The sequence below is a fragment of the Esox lucius genome, chromosome 2 (assembly GCF_011004845.1).
Source record: "Esox lucius isolate fEsoLuc1 chromosome 2, fEsoLuc1.pri, whole genome shotgun sequence".
Taxonomy (NCBI): Eukaryota; Metazoa; Chordata; class Actinopteri; order Esociformes; family Esocidae; genus Esox; species Esox lucius.
Genome location: NC_047570.1, coordinates 7,973,848 through 7,992,541, shown reverse-complemented (window position 1 = coordinate 7,992,541; position 18,694 = coordinate 7,973,848). Strand labels below are relative to the sequence as shown.

Sequence of the window (18,694 nt, the reverse complement as noted above, 5' to 3'; positions counted from 1 at the left end):
CAAAGTACACAAGTACACGCTTTGACTGTAAGAAGTCTTGGAAGAAATGGCACTTCAGTGTGTGTTGCAGAAAAAGAAAAAAAGAAAGAAAAAAAGGCTGTAAAGCGTAACGTGATAACCAGTGGCAGAAAGTCTTACTAAAAAATTTGAAAGACAGCAGTATGTTAGAAGAAGAGTTGGCAAGAAATGCACAGATGCCAAATTAGACTGTCTTCTTTGTCCTTATTTCAAAGTTATATGAGAAGACTATATTTATTTATATAATACTGGAGGTGACTATAGTAAAAGAAACAAGGCTGTACAATATGCAATAAACAGCACAGCTTGTGAGTTGCATATAAGGCTCATGCAATATATGTACACAAATGTGTGTATATATATATAAAAAAAACTTAAAATATATAAAAAATTACGATATGGCTATTTGAACATGCTTTTATGAATATCCAAAATGCTGTTGAATAGGATAACTACATTTTTAGTCACCTGACTATTTAGGTTTGAGTCACGTGATCAGTGCTCCATCCTCGCCATTTTACAGTATGAGAGAGGCGACTTTTTACTGCTAAAGGATAGCTAAAAGCACACTTTTATGTTTTCAGGCCAAAGATCATTCGGAAATGCCAGATCAGTAAGTACTTAACGCTAGTTAACAGACACAAAAGTCGCCTGACCCTTTGTCATTTATTAAACGAAAAGCCAATTAAATGTATTTTATGGTGTGTTGTTAGAGACTCGTGTTTTCTAGTTACCTAGCTAACTAGCTAAGTTAGCTTAGCTTGAAGTCGTTGGCTTGTTATCATGTACAGTACAGTCGATGGGTGCATGTCCTGCCCCCTTTTCCAGATAAGAATGCATTATGCATATCTCCGGCGATGGTCTCCATGTTCTCGACACACCTGTACGATTATTGTTATTATGACATGTGAATTTGGCGAACTAAGAAGTTTTTAAATCATTTGCTAGGGTTTGTCAGTTAGCCAAGCACACACTCCACGCCTCGGTGTCGGTAGATGACGTTATTTTGAGCCCTGTTCTGTCATAGGGCACCGCTGGTAATCGATGACCCCTGTTCAACCTGCTATAGTTAGCTGGCTACCGATATTAGCCTAGTCAAATGCCTGTGTCTCCTTTGCTTAAGGAATACTGCTGAAGTTTTCTAGTACAGTACTGACATTTTTCTGGATACAGTTCATGGATATTTAGCAATAAGCTATTAACAAAGCAGAACCCAGAGAAAAGGGAACTTGGGTTGCGGTCAGATAGGGGAAAGTGTGGTGCAGCCTTAATCAATTTTGTATAACCACATAAAACCACAGGAATGTGTTCCTCTTAATGTGTCACAGGTAAATAATACACGAAATGTGGTTTTTATGATTATTAGGGTCTATCAAACAGAATAATGGGATGTAGGAATTGTTAAAAGAACTCTGATTTGGAGTTAGGTACAGAAGTTCCGTATTGTTTGTGTAGTTCAACCATGACACCTGTTATTTGTTTTGCACACCAAAACAAATGAGGACTGATTCTTTTTCCAGACTAGGTCTAGCTTAAACTGATTTTACCATTGTTTGTCTGTGTGTGACTAAAGTGTGGTTGTTTAAACAGCCTTCATTTGCCTGTTCCAGATATGGAGAACAGCAGTGAAGTTGCCATCCTGGTCCCTCAGTTGCAACAGGAGACGGTCTTTGTACCCGACCGGGTGGCAACAGCCTCCAGTGCCCTGATGGAACCTGTGGACGACGACCAGATGCAGCAGAAACAGGCTGCGGACTCCCTCATCCAGGTGATCGAGAAGCTGAGCAAGATCGTGGAGAAACGCCCGCGGCGATGCACCCTGGCCGGGAAGAAGAGAGCCCTCCTGTCCCGTGCCTCGGTCAGACTCCCGGCGAGCAGCTTAGGCAAAGAAGGGGCCTCTCCTCGCAAGATAGCCCGGGAGTCGGACGAAGAAGAGATTGAGGAGGACAATGACGAGAGCCGACCAGACAGCAGTGCCCCCGTTGGCAGCAGGAGGACCATCACCTGTTACCAGTGCAGCCTGTGTCGGTTCCTGTCGCCCACGCTGAGCCTGCTGAAGGAGCACCTGCGGCAACACGACGAGCAGCACAGCGACCTGATCCTCATGTGCTCCGAGTGTCACTTCACCTCCAGGCGCCAGGAGGAGCTCGAGGCTCACGTCAGGCTCCACTTTGAAGGCAGCGACCCGAGCGCCAGCCCCTCCTCCGGCCAGGCGGTGGTTGGCGGTGGCGAGGGACGCTTCGGGCCGGGGAGCACGATAGGTGCGGAGGACACCGTGGCCTTTGAAACGGCGTGCGCCGAGGAGGTCCCTGCTAAGAAGAAGTGGTACAGCTACGAGGAGTACGGGATGTACCGCTGCCTGATCTGCAGCTATGTGTGCGGACAGCAGCGCATGCTGAAGACCCACGCTTGGAAGCACGCCGGCCTGGTCGACTGCTCTTACCCCGTCTTCGAGGACGAGGCGGTGGCAACACCTTACAGACGCGAAGCCGCGGCCCCTGCCGCGCCCCTCCCGGCGGAAAACTGCGAAGACCTGGTGGTCCCGGAGAAGTCCCCGCGCCACCACAAGACGTCACCATTTCACATGGAACTCTGCCCCACCACGGCGGAGTGCGAGACTAAGCCCGAGGTGGTGCCGACCGTGGACGGAGCGTATCCCTCGGGAGACTCGAAAGACCCTGCGGTTGAGGTGCAGGTGACCGCGGAGGTGGCGCTCACCAGCACCGCTGACAGCCTCCTGTCGTCGGCCCAGAAGATCATCAGCTGTAGCCCCAACGGCGCCGGCCACGTCAACGTCATAGTGGAGCGTCTGCCCGGCGTGGAGGAGCAGGCAGCCCAGCCCATCCCGTTGCTCCTCAGCCCGGAGGCGGACGAGCACAAGGACGAGCAGCGGGAGGTGGCCATTGGTCGGGGGGGCGCAGAGCGGCAGCCGCCCCCTGCTGGGCCCCCGTCGGACGAGAATGTTCCCCCGGTCCGCAGGAGGACCCACTCGGAGTCTCTCAGGCTGCACTCCCTGGCGGCCGAAGCACTAGTCACCATGCCCATGAGGACCCCGGAGCACGCCTCCGTCAAGAGTGCTGTCGGCCTGGGACCCAGGAGCCCCGACACAGGTCAGAGGCTACTGGAGGCGGCCGACCAAGCCTCTGTAGCTGGAGAGGAGATGGCAGGAGGGGGTGGCATGGCAGCGTCCCTGGAGGACCTAGAGCTCCAGGGGTATAGGGAGGACGGGCTGCCAGAGGGCCCCACCAAAGCCGGCATCAGCCTGTCCCTGCTGACTGTCATCGAGCGTCTTCGGGAGCGCTCGGACCAGAACGCCTCGGACGAGGATATACTGAGGGAGCTCCAGGACAACGCCCAGAGTCAGCACGCCGGCGGTGGGGGCTTGGACCCAGGTGTCCCTGATTTGGGTCTGGTGGAGTACAGCCCCGGCAGCGAGAGGCCCTACCGGTGTCGTCTGTGTCGCTACAGCAGCGGCAACAAGGGCTACATTAAGCAGCACCTACGAGTACACCGCCAGAGACAGCCCTACGAGTGTCCCATCTGTGAGCACATCGCCCAGGACAGCAAGGACCTGGAGGGTCACATGATGAACCACTGCAAGACCAGGAAGTACCACTGCCAGCAGTGTGCCGAGGCCTTTAGTTACAAAGTGAGTAGACAGACGGACGACACGAGCCTAGGACAGTTGGGTGTGCCGTGGCGCACCCTCCCCGGCGCTGATATGTAGTATCAAAGCCACTCCTCTTCAATATTGCTATTGCATTTTTGTTTCTTATCCCAATTTCCTGTAATAAAGGTAAGAGAAGCTGATAGAAGTTTCTGTGTGTGGTAAAGCAAGCCTTTGCCGGTTGATGCAGGTGTGTAATGGAAGTTGAGTTTGACTGAGGACTATTGATTTTTATTACAGTTTTGTCCCATCATGCTGGTTCTGAAGCCCTCATTGGTTCCATTATGACATTCTGTTTTAGACTTCATAGGGATAAGGCTCATTTTGAAGTAGTTAGGGTAGCCCCCTTGAGCTTTTTGTGGATAATGAATTTTTACTGATGGCTTTTCTTTGTTTTCTGATCTGTTCCGCAGAGTCAGCTAAGGAACCATGAGAGAGACCAGCACGGTTTGAGCGACACCCCGGCAACACTTCCCCCCGTCACGGAAACCACAGCAACCACGGAGGAATCGGAGAAGATGACAGATGACGGTGAGAGATGTGTTAAATGTATTTTCAGTTTCTCTCCTAATGTCGATAACAGCCCAATCATTGTATTTCATTGTATTTTCATTATTTCAAATCTGTCCACAATACTGTGTCCAAATTAATGTGACTTATTCCGCTCTCCAGACCCAATCAGCTCGCAGAAGGTATACAAATGTGACGTTTGTGACTACACCAGCTCCACTTACGTCGGTGTTCGAAACCACAGGAGAATCCACAACTCGGACAAGCCTTACAGGTCAGTGCCCCTCCCTCAGAGAGCCTCCACTGCCCGCGTACTAGACTGACGATGAATGCTGGGATTGTAATCTGTATTCCCCGCCTCACGGTCAATAAACTAACAAGCTCATTTTGGTAATCCAGACATACACCTCTTCATGTTACTGATTGGACAATCACTTCAATCGTTCACTCAGATCAATAAACGGAATGTCTGTTATATCTCCAGCAGGGGGCAGTAGGTTGTCTGTTATATCTCCAGCAGGGGGCAGTAGGTTGTAAGTATAGACCAAACTTGACTTCATGCTGCAGCGTTTTCCGCATCGCTGTACCGTGCAAGCCTATTTTCTTTTTATGTGGTGTGTGTGGACACACGGGGTGTCAGATGTCTGAGTGGGGGATCTTATTCTCTTAAGGCCATAGGCACACACACACACACAGGCTAGTTTAAGATGTTTTCCCTCCTTGGATCCTCTAAAGCTCTTTCATGCATGGAAGTGCTGTCTCTCAGCCCCTACGCTTTGGTATTCCTGACCGTCTTCAGATGTCTCCACGGAGAAAAGCGCTTCTTTCAACTAAGGCCAATCTTAACCATTTGAGTCACACAGTGTATCGCATCTCCTCACAATGTGCCCGCCAGCCACACTTTGAGCTTAGCCTCGAATGCGAAAACTGACTAAAGGAAGATGACCATGTTGCCCTCCGGGCTTTCGCTACTGGTCAGTCATAGAGGAACACCACACGGAACACAAGCGGCCGTCGAACGACGACTAGGCCGTATAACAGATGTCTGCTCTGACTCTACCACCTTAGGTGCTGCAGCTGTGATTTCGCTACGACCAACATGAACAGCCTAAAGAGCCACATGAGAAGGCATCCACAGGAGCACCAGGCTGTTCAGCTTCTGGAGCAATACAGGTAAGGATGGGATCAGGGGTTAGGGGTGAAGGTTCGTATGCAGGAACGAGCGGGGAGAGTATGGGGAGGTTGTAGGAGATGTGTCGGAGGAAAGGAGAAAAGGATCCCATCGCCCGGGAATATAAAGTGCTCACGGACTTCCTTTTTAAGTCTGGATTTGGAGGTTGTACTGTAGGCCAAATACAAATAAGCAATTTCGCAGCGCACGCCGCTAGCTTGTTCCCGGGGACTCTTTATTGGAGCTGATCCTACTTGATACGTTGGAATGGTGGGGATTAGGAGGAACCCCACCTGGTGTGTTAACTCCTGAACCCCTCCCATCCGTCTTCAGGTGTTCGCTGTGCGGCTATGTGTGCAGTCACCCGCCCTCCCTGAAGTCCCACATGTGGAAGCACGCCGGTGACCAGAACTACAACTACGAGCAAGTGAACCGGGCCATCAACGAGGCCATCTCCCAAAGCAGCCGGTGAGTAACAGTGCCCCCCCCCCCCACTCCCCGGACACTTCTTACCCGGTCAGTGTCCTTTTGTGTTGACGCTGGTTCTCCCCCCATCCCCGCAGCGTCCCCGTCGTCCATCCGAAGGCCCCGGCGACGGGCGAGCCATCGGCAGAGCGCTCGCCGGGTGTGAAGGAGAAGGACAGGCCCCCTGCGGACCCAGGGGCGTCGGCGGAGCTCTTCCAGTGGCCCTCCAGGGAGCCAGACGTCCCCGGGAAGGAGGCGTCCCCGGCCCAGGCGGCACGCGCAGGCATGGAGTACTGCGTGCTGCTCTTTTGCTGCTGCATCTGTGGCTTCGAGTCCACCAGCAAGGAGAGACTGATGGAGCACATGAAGGAGCACGAGGGAGACATCATCAGCATCATCCTGAACAAGCAGCAGGAGCAGCAGGCAGCTGCCACGCCAGCAGAGGGCGGCATGGTGCAATGAGAGCGCATAACCCTCCGTAGCCCCCCACCCCCCGACTTAGAGCCAGTGCCAGGGAAATGACGTCCCGGGGCATCGTTAGTTGTTCAGCGTGTGAACTTGATCTTACCAGGTTAGAAAAAGTATATCTGACGCATACTGTCACGCGTTCGGCTACCTGGGGATTGGGTGAAATTTCACAGCGTCGCAGTAATTTTACATGTCGGCATGTCATTTCGGACGCGCTTAATACCTCAGCAACCAGGAAATGGAGCTTAATCAGTTAACATAATTCTGACCACAGGGCAGCTTCTCTGTTGAAATACTGTACTATTATTTAATATATTTAATACTTCACATTTATCTTTTCCTAGGTGGCACATGCACTAGGCTTTAAAACAGATGTGCCAACTATGCATGTTGTTTATGTCGCTATATTCAATGTGCTCATAATATTTATAAGCGTAGGCCTACGCTGGTTTTCCGTTATGCTGACGCAAAGGACAAACTCATTTAGTTTCCTTTTTAAGGACGTGTTGACCTTCACCTGACCTCTTGCGCGTGTTAGTTTTAAGTTAAGCAGCTCGAGGGCGGTCTTCATTGTTCTACATGTTCTATCTTCATCCGCCCCGTTACGGCTCAGATGGGTTCCATGCCTTGAGGCAAAAATAGGTTAGGGAGTTTAAAAGGGATAATCAGTCAATTAGGGTGCATTGTAATGTTTGTACTATGCACAGGTGTCGCTGTCAAGATGGTAAATGGACTATATCAAATGTTTGATAGCAGCCAACACACTACTGTGTTTAGCATAGGGTACATGTAGTTACTTCAAAGAAAGTATTTGTTCGGGTTATGATAATCAATTTTTAGGTTTTTGAGCTCAACTGCCAAGTTATATCACTTGAATATTTAAAGCGGTTTCCAAAGTTTCTTCATATAGCACTTGTATATAATGGATCGAAGGACTGATATTTTAGTAGAGAACAGTGTTTTAGTATTCTAAGCCTGTACCTTCATGAGAACAAAGGATTGGCCTAGTCGGTTTATTAGTAGGTTGTCTGTAATCGGTACTGTTTTGACCAAAAGTTGATATGAACAGCTTTTTTAAATGTTGTAGCCTCCTTGGCTACCTGTAGACTGACATTGAACAGGTGTTTCTATTGGTTTGGATGGCTACCTCTGCTCAAAGTATTTCCAAACTTCACTCACCTTTCCACTTAGTTTCACAGTTGGAACGTGCTTAGTATGCAGAGCGGGACTTTGAAATCATTTGCATGCCCTTACTGTTTTTATGTCGACAGATAGGAATAGGAAATTACAATAACATAAGATGGCCATCATTCATGGGATTTCTGGATTCCAGTTGAATAACTCGGTATATCAATGAAATTAAGTCTTCATCGTCTGCACGCGTAAACTTCCGTTGTCATAGCAGATTATTATTTTTGTCTCAAGTTAATTTACAATTCAAAGTACTAGTGTCAGGAAGACAGTGACACCGGCTGCATTTAAACTACACTTCATTCCGCTTCTCCCATGTACATAGTTTGCATTCGAATGAGTGGCTCGGTTAATTAAAAGTTGGAGACATCCAAGCAGAACCTCCCGCTTAGCCTTGTCCACTTTCTGCTATGAATAACCTATCAAGGTTTATGGCAGCAGCTTCAGATGATTCTATTCTATTAGTGGACGTAGTCTAGTGTGGCTTCTTATCTTTCTGGGATCTTAAAAAGCATCTTTACCTTGACAGTCCTGTACAGAGGGAGTACTCTGGGAAATATAAATACAATTGGTCTAACCTAATGTACCTGGGTATTTTTTTTTTAAATCTACTTTTGGACCAATATTTTAGATCCGAGAACTGATGTGGGAAAGCTTCAGGGTTCGTTTTAGATGTTCATTTTACCTGTGCTGAGCTGGCTAAACTTGTCATAACCGAGGGCCGGAGTTATTGTCTCCACAGGGCAAAGCTTTGTTTTTCTTATTTGCTCACTATTTACACTGTCACATGCTGGAACTTGAAATCGTAGTTCCAGGACTAAAACTGTTCGACTCCTACCGGTGTATACCAGCATACAAGTGTTCAGTGCATCTTGTCTGCTGGCTGGATTGTATACTTGCAAAGGTATATACTACAGATATTGGGTGCCTGCGAGCCCCAGGCAGCACCACTGAGGCACTCTTCATTTCGAAGCAGTATATGTTCTTCCTCCACTGCGTCTCTGAGTTTGCAAACATACGGAAAGCGTGCATCCAGACCCCGCCCTGTTGACACAGGCCGAGAAGTTGTGGAAACCAATTGTCATTGGTTGCCTTGTTACCTGGTTATTACTTACAGCTGTGGAATGTTTGCTAACAAGTACAACTCATTGGCTGACCCCTCTATCAATGACCTGGTGGGAATCCTGTGGTCTTGCCTTCAATAGGATATCGCCCGCAGTACTTCAAAGCGGTGAAGGTTCTCTATGGCGTTGCCCTAAAATAAGACTCTTTGTGTCCGTTTATCTCTGTTGTGTAAACTTGGGAGAAAGGGAAATGTCCTCCTTGGGGAATGTGCCATCTGATGTGGGTTATCTGAACACACACTATAACTAACCAGCCCTTCACCCATCAGGGACTCCTCTAGTCTTTTAGGGGCCCTTAGTAAAATTTGATTTCGGCCCGCATCCTAGCGGTCGGGGGCCCTAAGTGACCACTTATGCCTAGAACCGGCCGTGAAAAGTTTGTAGTGCGCTATTTTGGTTGACCTATTCAGCGTTCGTGCCTCCAAGTCTCTAAGACTCTCTCTAGTAGTCGTTAGCTAGCTGTTTGTCGTAGGCTGCGTTTGCGTGTGGGTGCTGTTTAGTGCCCATTTGTTCCGAGTGATGTTCCAAGGAGGTGCTGGGTGTTTCGGTCAAAGCAGAGTAGAGTCCACTGCCTCCAGAACACCCAACACCCATGCCCCATTGTGCATCCTAACACTTACAGCTACTGTAACATTGGTGTACATACTTAGCTGAAACACTTTAGTATTGCCAACTGACATTTTTTATAATCTATTTTTTAAGTATATTGTACAAAAAAACACTAAATATTTGAAAAAGAAAACAAAGAAATCTGAGTCTTTTTTTGTTGTTATTGTTGTTGCTACGATGTGAGAATATGGGTGGCTTTTTAAATCGACTAATGTGTTCGAGGGAACTGTTTGTGTAATTTTATGAGGCACACTGACCTGCATGCTTTTAAAGCCAAAGGAGAGGAGAAAACAAAATGACTACAGTTTTTACACTGCCGACACTGTTCATTGCTTATCTTTTGGTTCTTTTCAAGATCATGTGGAATGGTTATGTTGGCCACAGAGTGATGCTTGCTTTCTCTATTTATTTTTTTTGCGCATCATAGACAGTATTATGTCATGACTTTTCTGGGTTATTTTTGGTAATAAAGACTTTGAACTGTTTTAATTGTTCCATTGTACTAGTGTATCAACATTTTAAAATTGCAGCTAATGGAGTTCAATAGAAATGCAAGTTGGAGATATTCCAAACTACTGCAGTCAATATAATTACGCTTATCAGGAAAAGTGCACCTCTTTCAGAACTAAGAGATCTCCCTGAAGTAACCCACTGTGGCACAGAGACAGACCTTCTCTCCTGGGGTAATTTATCATTTTACTGGATACTGTCTTCCTCTTAAATTCACATGCCAAGATCCAATCCATAGCTACCCCTGCAGCGCAATAATAAAGAAAAGTGGTCTGCCCAGCACTACAGAAACCTCAAGCAACATATCAGAAAGACATAGTAGATGCTACACTTCCAATATGTCCCAACATAGTGTTTTGGTGCAGGGTGTGTGTCCTCCACTACTGGACCTCTTGCCTTATGCCTAGCACACATGACTGGTGCAGGGTGTGTGTCCTCCACTACTGGACCTCTTGCCTTATGCCTAGCACACATGACTGGTGCAGGGTGTGTGTCCTCCACTACTGGACCTCTTGCCTTATGCCTAGCACACATGACTGGTGCAGGGTGTGTGTCCTCCACTACTGGACCTCTTGCCTTATGCCTAGCACACATGACTGGTGCAGGGTGTGTGTCCTCCACTACTGGACCTCTTGCCTTATGCCTAGCACACATGACTGGTGCAGGGTGTGTGTCCTCCACTACTGGACCTCTTGCCTTATGCCTAGCACACATGACTGGTGCAGGGTGTGTGTCCTCCACTACTGGACCTCTTGCCTTATGCCTAGCACACATGACTGGTGCAGGGTGTGTGTCCTCCACTACTGGACCTCTTGCCTTATGCCTAGCACACATGACTGGTGCAGGTGAGGCACTCCACCCACTCTGCCCCCCTACTCAAGTGGGTAGTGGTGTTATTTTCAGGTTCACATTTAGGCTAATGCAATCCTAGACTGGCAGACAGTGTGGGGGTGTCTACCCACTATTAAAACGCAGATGAGCAAAGCAAATTGATCTAGAATTGAATTGAACTCTATAGGGTAAGGGAAGCTTTCTGATGGTTTTACTTTTCCCCTCTGAAGTGCTGTAACCCTGGGCTGCTAGTCCACTGATAAGCAAAGGATGGATTCTCCTCATTGGCAATAAGAATGTCTGCTTCTATAATCCCTTCATTTTACATGAAACCCTGACCGCCTCTCAGAGCAGCTAAGAAAAAAATCATTTCACTAACTCACTCTTACAAGATCAAGTTTTTACCTAAACCTTTTTAAGGGCCACCGTGAAAGTGGAGATCAGGGCGAAAATGAAAAAGAACAGCTCTGGACTCCCTCTGTTCAGTTTGCCATTAGACTTGTGTAACATTTAATTCCCAAATTCCCTCTACAAACCCTGTTTTGTGTTCAAGTAAGTTAAAAGAAGAAATCACAAAGAATGTTCTATCGCATGGCTTAAAAATTCCGATTGGGTCTTCTGGGAAAGATGGGAGGCTTAACTTTAATAGACCATGGTCTCTTACTTGCTGTGTTACTACTTGGGCCTAACTTCCCAGCAATGACATGGATGGGTTGGGAAAGGCAGAGGAGAGGGAGCAAGGGAGTGTGCAACCCACTTTTCCTTGGTGCTTATCAAGATATAAAGCAAGACAAACAAGCACCTTTCAAGAAAGAAAAAAGAGGAGAGCCATTAAACATTTACGCTTCTCTTCCCCCATAATCCTCCGTTCCTACAACTGGCCTGCCAATTTATTTTCTTAAATCTCTTTGATAATCTTCAGCCCTTTCATGTCAGCAACGGCACTCTTTTTTTTTCTCGTCTGGATGCCTAGAGATTTCTTTCTTGTCCTCTAAAATGGCTGATAACTCAAAGAAATTCATTGGTGTCTCAATACAATGTAATGATTAAATAAGCCTTTTTTTAATCTTTAAAAATGATCCATGGTCATTCCTGGGTAATACACAAATGAGATGTACCAGGACTTTTGAGGAATACAACAAACAGGTTGAAAAATAGCCTATGAACTGTTCTTGGTTTATGGAAAATTCAGTTGCACCCATGGTACAGCATTACTTGTCAGTAGCCTGTAATAAATATGAGATATAATTACATTGACCATTGTAATAAGCTTGTATTAAAAAACAAGTGCCCAAAAAGACACTAGAACACCAGCTGTAAAAACATGGCCTTTTGTAACAAGCAAATCATTGTCATCATGAACTCTAAACTTTCTGTGAGTGACCGATGCTAGCATTTTTTATTCTTGAATTGTTCAAACAAAAATAAAATAAAAGCAACCCATTAGGGTTACAGCTACAATATGCTCAACATTTTAGCATTATTATATACTGTAACATTCATCGCATTGTTTTCAGAAGTGTTTTTGCTGAAGTAATCTAGTATTCCCTGCTTTAACCTGTAGTGTTTTACAGACATTAATGTTTGTGAAGAAATTACTGTAGGACAGTAGTGGTCTTGATTTGTCAGAGAGGCTGGGATTTCTCCCTTAAGGAAACATACTGGACAAACTAGAAGAGCACATTATTCAGAACCTGAATTGTTAAGTTAAGCTATTTTCTATGACAGTATATAGTCTATATGCAGCTTGCAAGTTTTTCATTCATGGTTGGCACCCAGTGGGATATGGGCAAAGGGAATGGGTGAGGCATATGACATTTAATATTTGAATATCAATACAGTGTGCAGTATATTATTCAACAGTATACAATAATACTATATAGTAAGCACCACATGGCCAAGAGCTTCTGTAATAGTGTGATATTTTTAGATAGGCTAGACTACTAAATGCTGTAATAAGCACTGAATGCTGGAGAGGTACACCAGTGTGTAGGCTAGTATTTTACATCTAAAAGTGGTTGCTTTGAATTTTGACAGCCTTTGTCACATAGTGGCGTTATATGAGACGTTATACTACGGGTATGAATTCATAGTTCTAGGGTGTTTGTGGTAAATAGCCAATATACCACACCTCTTCATCCCTTATTGCTCAAGTGTACATCAGTGCACTACAGTACACTTCAAAATTCTATAGTGATGGCTATGGCATCATATAGGGTGAGTATTCTGAAAAAGGGACAGTGAGCACGAGACCATAATGCCACCGTATCATCACCTGTTACCTGTAGTTTACAATATGAACAAATGTATAGAGTACAGGTCTGACAATCTTGTGATTTTTAATTGATGACACTGCATTATCTGTTGCATGTATAGTAGCCTGTCCCATGCAGGAGACAATCTAGCAGTTTCTAGAAGATTATCGGCGGATGATTGTGCATGCAAATTAATCTTATGTACAGAATGTAAATCTTTAAAAGGTTGCGAGTTTTTTCTTTTTTGACATACCGGTTAATATCAATTCCACTACGACGTGGCACTGCGCTATTGTGTTCTGCATCGATTTAGTAAGACTAAAATTACTCATATTTATTTATTTATTGCATAGTACACGTAGCGGTTGCTCTTCTCTGCATATTAACCGAGTATGTTTTGCCTTCGTTGTAAGCAACATAGAATACGCCTCGTATGAAAATCGGGTACATTAATTGATTAAACCTTTATTCGACTGAACAAGAGAAGCTGCGCAAAGACTACGTATCGAGTGTATGTCGCTGGGAAAGAGAAAAGACCATTGGATATCCGATAAGGGATTGCAAGCATTGTTGAGGAGGGTGAGCCTTAAATGTATGAACAAGTGTAATCAAAACCTTTTTCGTTTTTATCAAATGCGACATTCACTATCGACTGTGCATGAAACCGAACCAGCTTAGGTTGTCCATTCGAAGAGACCGAGATTAGCGAGTGATGGGATCTGAGATTTCATGACATTCTTGCAGCGGCGTGAGTAGGAAATGCCGCTGCAACACAGGCCTGTGTTAATGAAAATAGATAATGAATGAAAAGCACGAGACAATTGTGTATTGGATTTTCTCAGTTTACCATTAACATGAGTTTGTAATATGCTGTATTTCCTGCAGCTAACTGTAAAGACAGTTTATGAGATGAAGACGCGACACACTTTCGATTGACAGTCACTATTTGATGACATCAGGGGACGACGTTGATATGCAGTCAGTCCGATGGGGTTACCGCGTAAACACGTTTTATTGTATAAATAACTACGTACCACAGAATAATGATAGATTAGATACTTTGCTTTACACCCATTGTGTCCATTATGACTACAGTTCTATAGCATAAGATCACATAGGATAGCGTAAGGAGACACAGACTAATTTATGATATTTTCTTACAGGCTTCTGCTTGTTTGTTTGAATGTGAAGGTTGTCACCCCTCAACAAGGTGTGTGTGTGTGAACATTTTACTATCCTGATGGGGACCAGAAATCCCTGCAAGGATAGTAAAACAAGGAGTATTTGACCCTGTGTGAACATTTCACTGGTCCCCATGAGGGAAAGACTATTTTCAAATCATAGGTTAAGATCAGGTTAATTATAATTTGGGTTAAAGGTTTTGTCAGTTTTAGATAGGGTTAGGGATAATAGGATTTTGAATTAGAGTAATGTGTGTGGTCCTCAAAAGCGATAGTGAAATCATTAAATTGTGTGTTTGTGTGTGTATATTTAAAGGTTTTGTTGGTTGTGGTATAACTTACAGTGGGGAGAACAAGTACTTGATACACTGTCGATTTTGGAGGTTTTCCTATTTTCCTATTTACAAAGCATGTAGAAGTCTATCATAGGTACACTACAATTGTGAGAGACGGAATCTAAACAAAAATCTAGAAAATCGCATTGTATGATTTTTAAACAATTAAGTAGCATTTTATTGCATGACATAAGTATTTGATCACCTACCAACCAGTAAGAATTCTGGCTCTCACAGATCTGTTAGTTCTTTAAGAAGCCCTCCTGTTCTCCACTCATTATCTGTATTAACTGCACCTATTTGAATTTGTTACCTGTATAAAAGACACCTGTCCACACACTCAATCAAACAGACTCCAACCTCTCCACAATGACCAAGACAAAGACCAGAGAGCTGTGTAAGGACATCAGGGATAAAATTGTAGACCTGCACAAAGCTGGGATGGGCTACAGGACAATAGGCAAGCTTGGTGAGAAGGCAGCAACTGTTGGCGCAATTATTCGAAAATGGAAGAAGTTCAAGATGACGGTCAATCTCCCTCGGTCTGGGGCTCCATGCAAGATCTCACCTCATGGGGCATCAATGATCATGAGGAAGGTGAGTGTTCAGCCCAGAACTATACGGCAGGACCTGGTCAGTGACCTGAAAAGAGCTGGGACCATAGTCTCAAAGAAAACCATTAGTAACACACTACGCCGTCATGGATTAAAATCCTGCAGCGCACGCAAGGTCCCCCTGCTCAAGCCAGCGCATGTCCAGGCCCATCTGAAGTTTGCCAATGACCATCTGGATGATCCAGAGGAGGAATGGGAGAAGGTAATGTGGTCTGATGAGACAGAAATAGTGCTTTTTGTTCTAAACTCCACTCGCCGTGTTTGGAGGAAGAGGAAGGATGAGTACAACCCCAAGAACACAATCCCAACCGTGAAGCATGGAGGTGGAAACATCATTTCTTGGGAATGCTTTTCTGCAAAGGGGACTGGACGACTGAACCGTATTGAGGGGAGGATGGATGGGGCCATGTATCGCGAGATCTTGGACAACAACCTCCTTCCCTCAGTAAGAGCATTGAAGATGGGTCGTGGCTGGGTCTTCCAGCATGACAACGACCCGAAACACACAGCCAGGGCAACTAAGGAGTGGCTCCGTAAGAAGCATCTCAAGGTCCTGGAGTGGCCTAGCCAGTCTCCAGACCTGAACCCAATAGAAAATCTTTGGAGGGAGCTGAAAGTCCGTATTGCCCAGCGACAGCCCCGAAACCTGAAGGATCTGGAGAAGGTCTGTATGGAGGAGTGGGCCAAAATCCCTGCTGCAGTGTGTGCAAACCTGGTCAAGAACTACAGGAAACGTATGATCTCTGTAATTGCAAACAAAGGTTTCTGTACCAAATATTAAGTTCTTCTTTTCTGATGTATCAAATACTTATGTCATGCAATTAAATGCGAATTAATTACTTAAAAATCATACAATGTGAATTTCTGGATTTTTGTTTTAGATTCCGTCACTCACAGTTATGATAGAAATTACAGACTTTTACATGCTTTGTAAGTGGGAAAACCTGCAAAATTGGCAGTGTATCAAATACTTGTTCTCCCCACTGTACATCTTGGGTCTCGGCTCCCAGACCCATTCGGTAAAGTAAATGTAAAACATTTCTGTAAATAAAAAAACCAAAAAAGTACACCTGATATTTCAAAATACAATAAAATATACAAAATTTTGTAAAAATGTACTGTTATCAAAAGGGAGAGGGACCTATGTATATGGTATAATAGTGTAGACTAAATACTTTTATGCATGCATAGGTGGGTGTTTGTGTGTATTTTAATGTGAGTGTGTAAATAAGTTTAAGTCTGGGAGAGATCCCTGTACAGTGTCTGTAATTGAGCTGGAGCTTGAATTGATGTGGGTGTGCAACAAGGCACTTAACGTGAAGTCCAGGCATTTAAGGTGAAGATGGACTGTTAAATAAGCATTTTGTGATTACCCGCTACTGGTTGTAAAAGCGGTGCTTTGAGCCTATATGGGTCACAGAAAATTGCACAGTATTTCATGTATTGGATGTGGCGATATGATCCCAAGCCATCAAAAACACTCTGTTTTGAACTTGGAATTTCATGGCTTACTGGGTGATGATAGTAATTTTTCTTATTTATTTTAAAGTTAGAATTTCTTTTAAATCCTAGAATACTGTATCTTTAAGATTGCATGCCTTTATTTTGTTGGATTTAATTCACCCCTGGATGTGAAACTCTCTGTCTCTGTCTGCTATATCAGTGGTTCTTCCACTTCACCTCAGGATCCCATTCCATATATCAGAGTTATTCCAAAGTTAGCACAAATTAATCACCTTTTCTACGAATTCTTAAGTCTTTGAGAAGTTGATTCAAGAAGGTTATTCAGGACTACAACAAAATTGTGAAATGTCTGAGAGTCGCCAGGAGAGTTTTGAGAACTACTGTGCTAGATTGTTGTGTGAACAGCACAATGCTCTGGTGGACAAAGTACATGAGCAATGTTTGTGCCTTTCCTGAGAACAATTGTTTAGTGGAATAAATGTTTTGGAGGTGGTGCATTGGGCTGAAGTCACTACCCACCGGACTTTGCATCTTTATCATATGATAGATTGTAAAATTCTGTTTGTGTTGAGGTGTTCATCTTTTTTGTAGAAGTTTGGGAGACTAATCTCTCCCACCGATTTTCAGTGAGTAACCATGGCTTCCTTAAGGCAGAGGAAGGGTGGCAAAGGGAGTAAAGAGACTGTTCTGGAGACCCCGAGCCAGAGGTTTAACCCCCCATTGGAGCACCCGGAGAAGCCTTCAGACGGTTAGTGTCACGCCCAGTATTCGTGGGTCTCACATTTTGTGTCAAAACATGAAATCAAAAGGGATTTAATCAGGAATTTTTGTTTGACCAAAAAAAAGTCCATAATAGTGACATTTTTAATATCCAAATTGTTGTAAATTAGAAAATAATTGATTGCAGAAGTATTCACCCCCTCTGCTATGATACTCCTGAGTGAGCTCTGGTGCCACGTCTTGTCTTTAGAAGCCATATAATAGGATAATAAGAGTCCACTTGTTTGCAGTCAAGGTGTTTCACATGATTTCAGGTTAAACACACCTGCCTCTTGGAGGTCACACAGTTGGTTCATACAAATCCTAACAAAAACGACATGAAGACAAAGAAGCAACAAACAACAGATCTGGAATAAGGTTTTTAAGTACCAAAAAGGGTCAGATATAAGACAATTTCCAAGGTGTTGAAAATCTCCCAGAGCATGGTACTGTCCATAAGAAATAGAGAGAGAATATGGGACCACGATAATTCGGCTGAGAGCATGCCATCCTCAAAACTGACTATCCGGGTGAGAAGGACACTATTTAGATTTTCCTCAAAAATTAGTTACATCGGTACTTCCCAAAAGAGGCATTTATTGGAGAGTGGCAAAAAATTGCCATTGTTCCATTAAAAAATCACATAAAATCTTGGTTAGTTTGCCAGAAGGCGAGAGACTGTGAGACCAAGTGAAAGAAGTCTGATAAGACCAAAATAGAGCAATTTGACCTCAGTGCTAAGCGCAAGGTTTAGTGCAAGCCTTCACCACAGAAGGAATGTTTTTCCCATCGCCCTGAGAACACCATTTCTACAGGTAGGCATGGTGGTGGCAGGATCATGCTATGGGCAAGCTTTTCTGCATCATGGCCTGCAAAGCTCGCTAAAATGGAGGGAAAATGCACCCAGTAAAGAGAAATCCTGGAAGAAAACCTGCTTAAGTCTAGAAGAGACATGGGACTTGGGAGAAGATTCATCTTCCTGTAAGACATGACCCTAAACAAACAGCCACAGCAACACTGGATTGGTTTAAAAACAAAAAGATCAATGTGCTGGAGTGGCCCAGTTAAAGCCTGGATTTCAATCCAACTGATAATATGTGGAACATTGGAAAATTGCTGTTCAAAAACTTGATGAGCAGCTGTGCATCTCTGACCAGATGTTCAAAGGTGATAGAGCCTTATCCAAAAACTACAGTTGGTGAATACTGCAATTAATAATTTACTGTTTTTTTTCCTTTATTTTTTATTTTTTTACTTATTTAAGAACACTTTTATATTTTATTTATTTACTTAGGCATTGATAACATGCATATAATTGCCTAATGCATACATACAAGGATCATGTTTTTAGCGTCATAGCCATAATGTTATTCTCTCTTCAGGTGTGTGGACATGGAAGAACGTGCTATGGGTTGCTATAGGCTGGATTGTAGCTATTAGTCTTGGCCTTCTGTGCTGCATCTACGTGGCTACGCTCCATGAGAATGACCTGTGGTTTTCCAACATCAAGGTGAGTATCTCA

The 18,694-nt window shown here is 44.5% G+C and overlaps 2 protein-coding genes across 4 annotated transcripts in view; both read left to right on the top strand.

Annotated features, from left to right (window-relative positions):
• Positions 1 to 533: 533 nt before the first annotated feature.
• On the top strand, positions 534 to 9,708 carry znf507 (zinc finger protein 507). 2 transcript variants are annotated; one of them, XM_010891402.3, is made up of 7 exons: positions 534 to 631; positions 1,629 to 3,667; positions 4,099 to 4,216; positions 4,358 to 4,469; positions 5,264 to 5,368; positions 5,700 to 5,834; positions 5,930 to 9,708. In XM_010891402.3, exons 2-7 carry the CDS (start codon positions 1,631 to 1,633, stop codon positions 6,291 to 6,293), a joined length of 2,871 nt encoding a protein of 956 aa, XP_010889704.2. In that variant the 5' UTR covers positions 534 to 631; positions 1,629 to 1,630; the 3' UTR covers positions 6,294 to 9,708. The 2 variants fall into 2 exon arrangements, with proteins under 2 accessions (XP_010889704.2, XP_010889703.2); XM_010891401.3 differs by having other exon boundaries at positions 1,609 to 3,667.
• Positions 9,709 to 12,940: 3,232 nt separating this feature from the next.
• dpy19l3 (dpy-19 like C-mannosyltransferase 3) overlaps positions 12,941 to 18,694 on the top strand; it is a 40,183-nt gene continuing 34,429 nt past the window's right edge. Inside the window, exons 1-3 of one of the 2 annotated variants that reach the window (XM_020054430.3) lie at positions 12,941 to 13,398; positions 17,041 to 17,161; positions 18,555 to 18,682. In XM_020054430.3, coding sequence (XP_019909989.2) covers positions 17,050 to 17,161; positions 18,555 to 18,682 — 240 coding nt within the window. In that variant the 5' untranslated portion in view covers positions 12,941 to 13,398; positions 17,041 to 17,049. Of the gene's footprint in view, positions 13,412 to 17,040; positions 17,162 to 18,554; positions 18,683 to 18,694 lie in introns of both variants that reach the window. The other variant, XM_010891400.4, reaches the window with a different exon arrangement.

Excerpts from the sequence above, each read along its gene's own strand:
- znf507 (XM_010891401.3), top strand. Across the intron at positions 4,470-5,263 it reads AACTCGGACAAGCCTTACAG|GTGCTGCAGCTGTGATTTCG; the intron begins GTCAGTGCCCCT and ends CTACCACCTTAG. Across the intron at positions 5,369-5,699 it reads CAGCTTCTGGAGCAATACAG|GTGTTCGCTGTGCGGCTATG; the intron begins GTAAGGATGGGA and ends ATCCGTCTTCAG.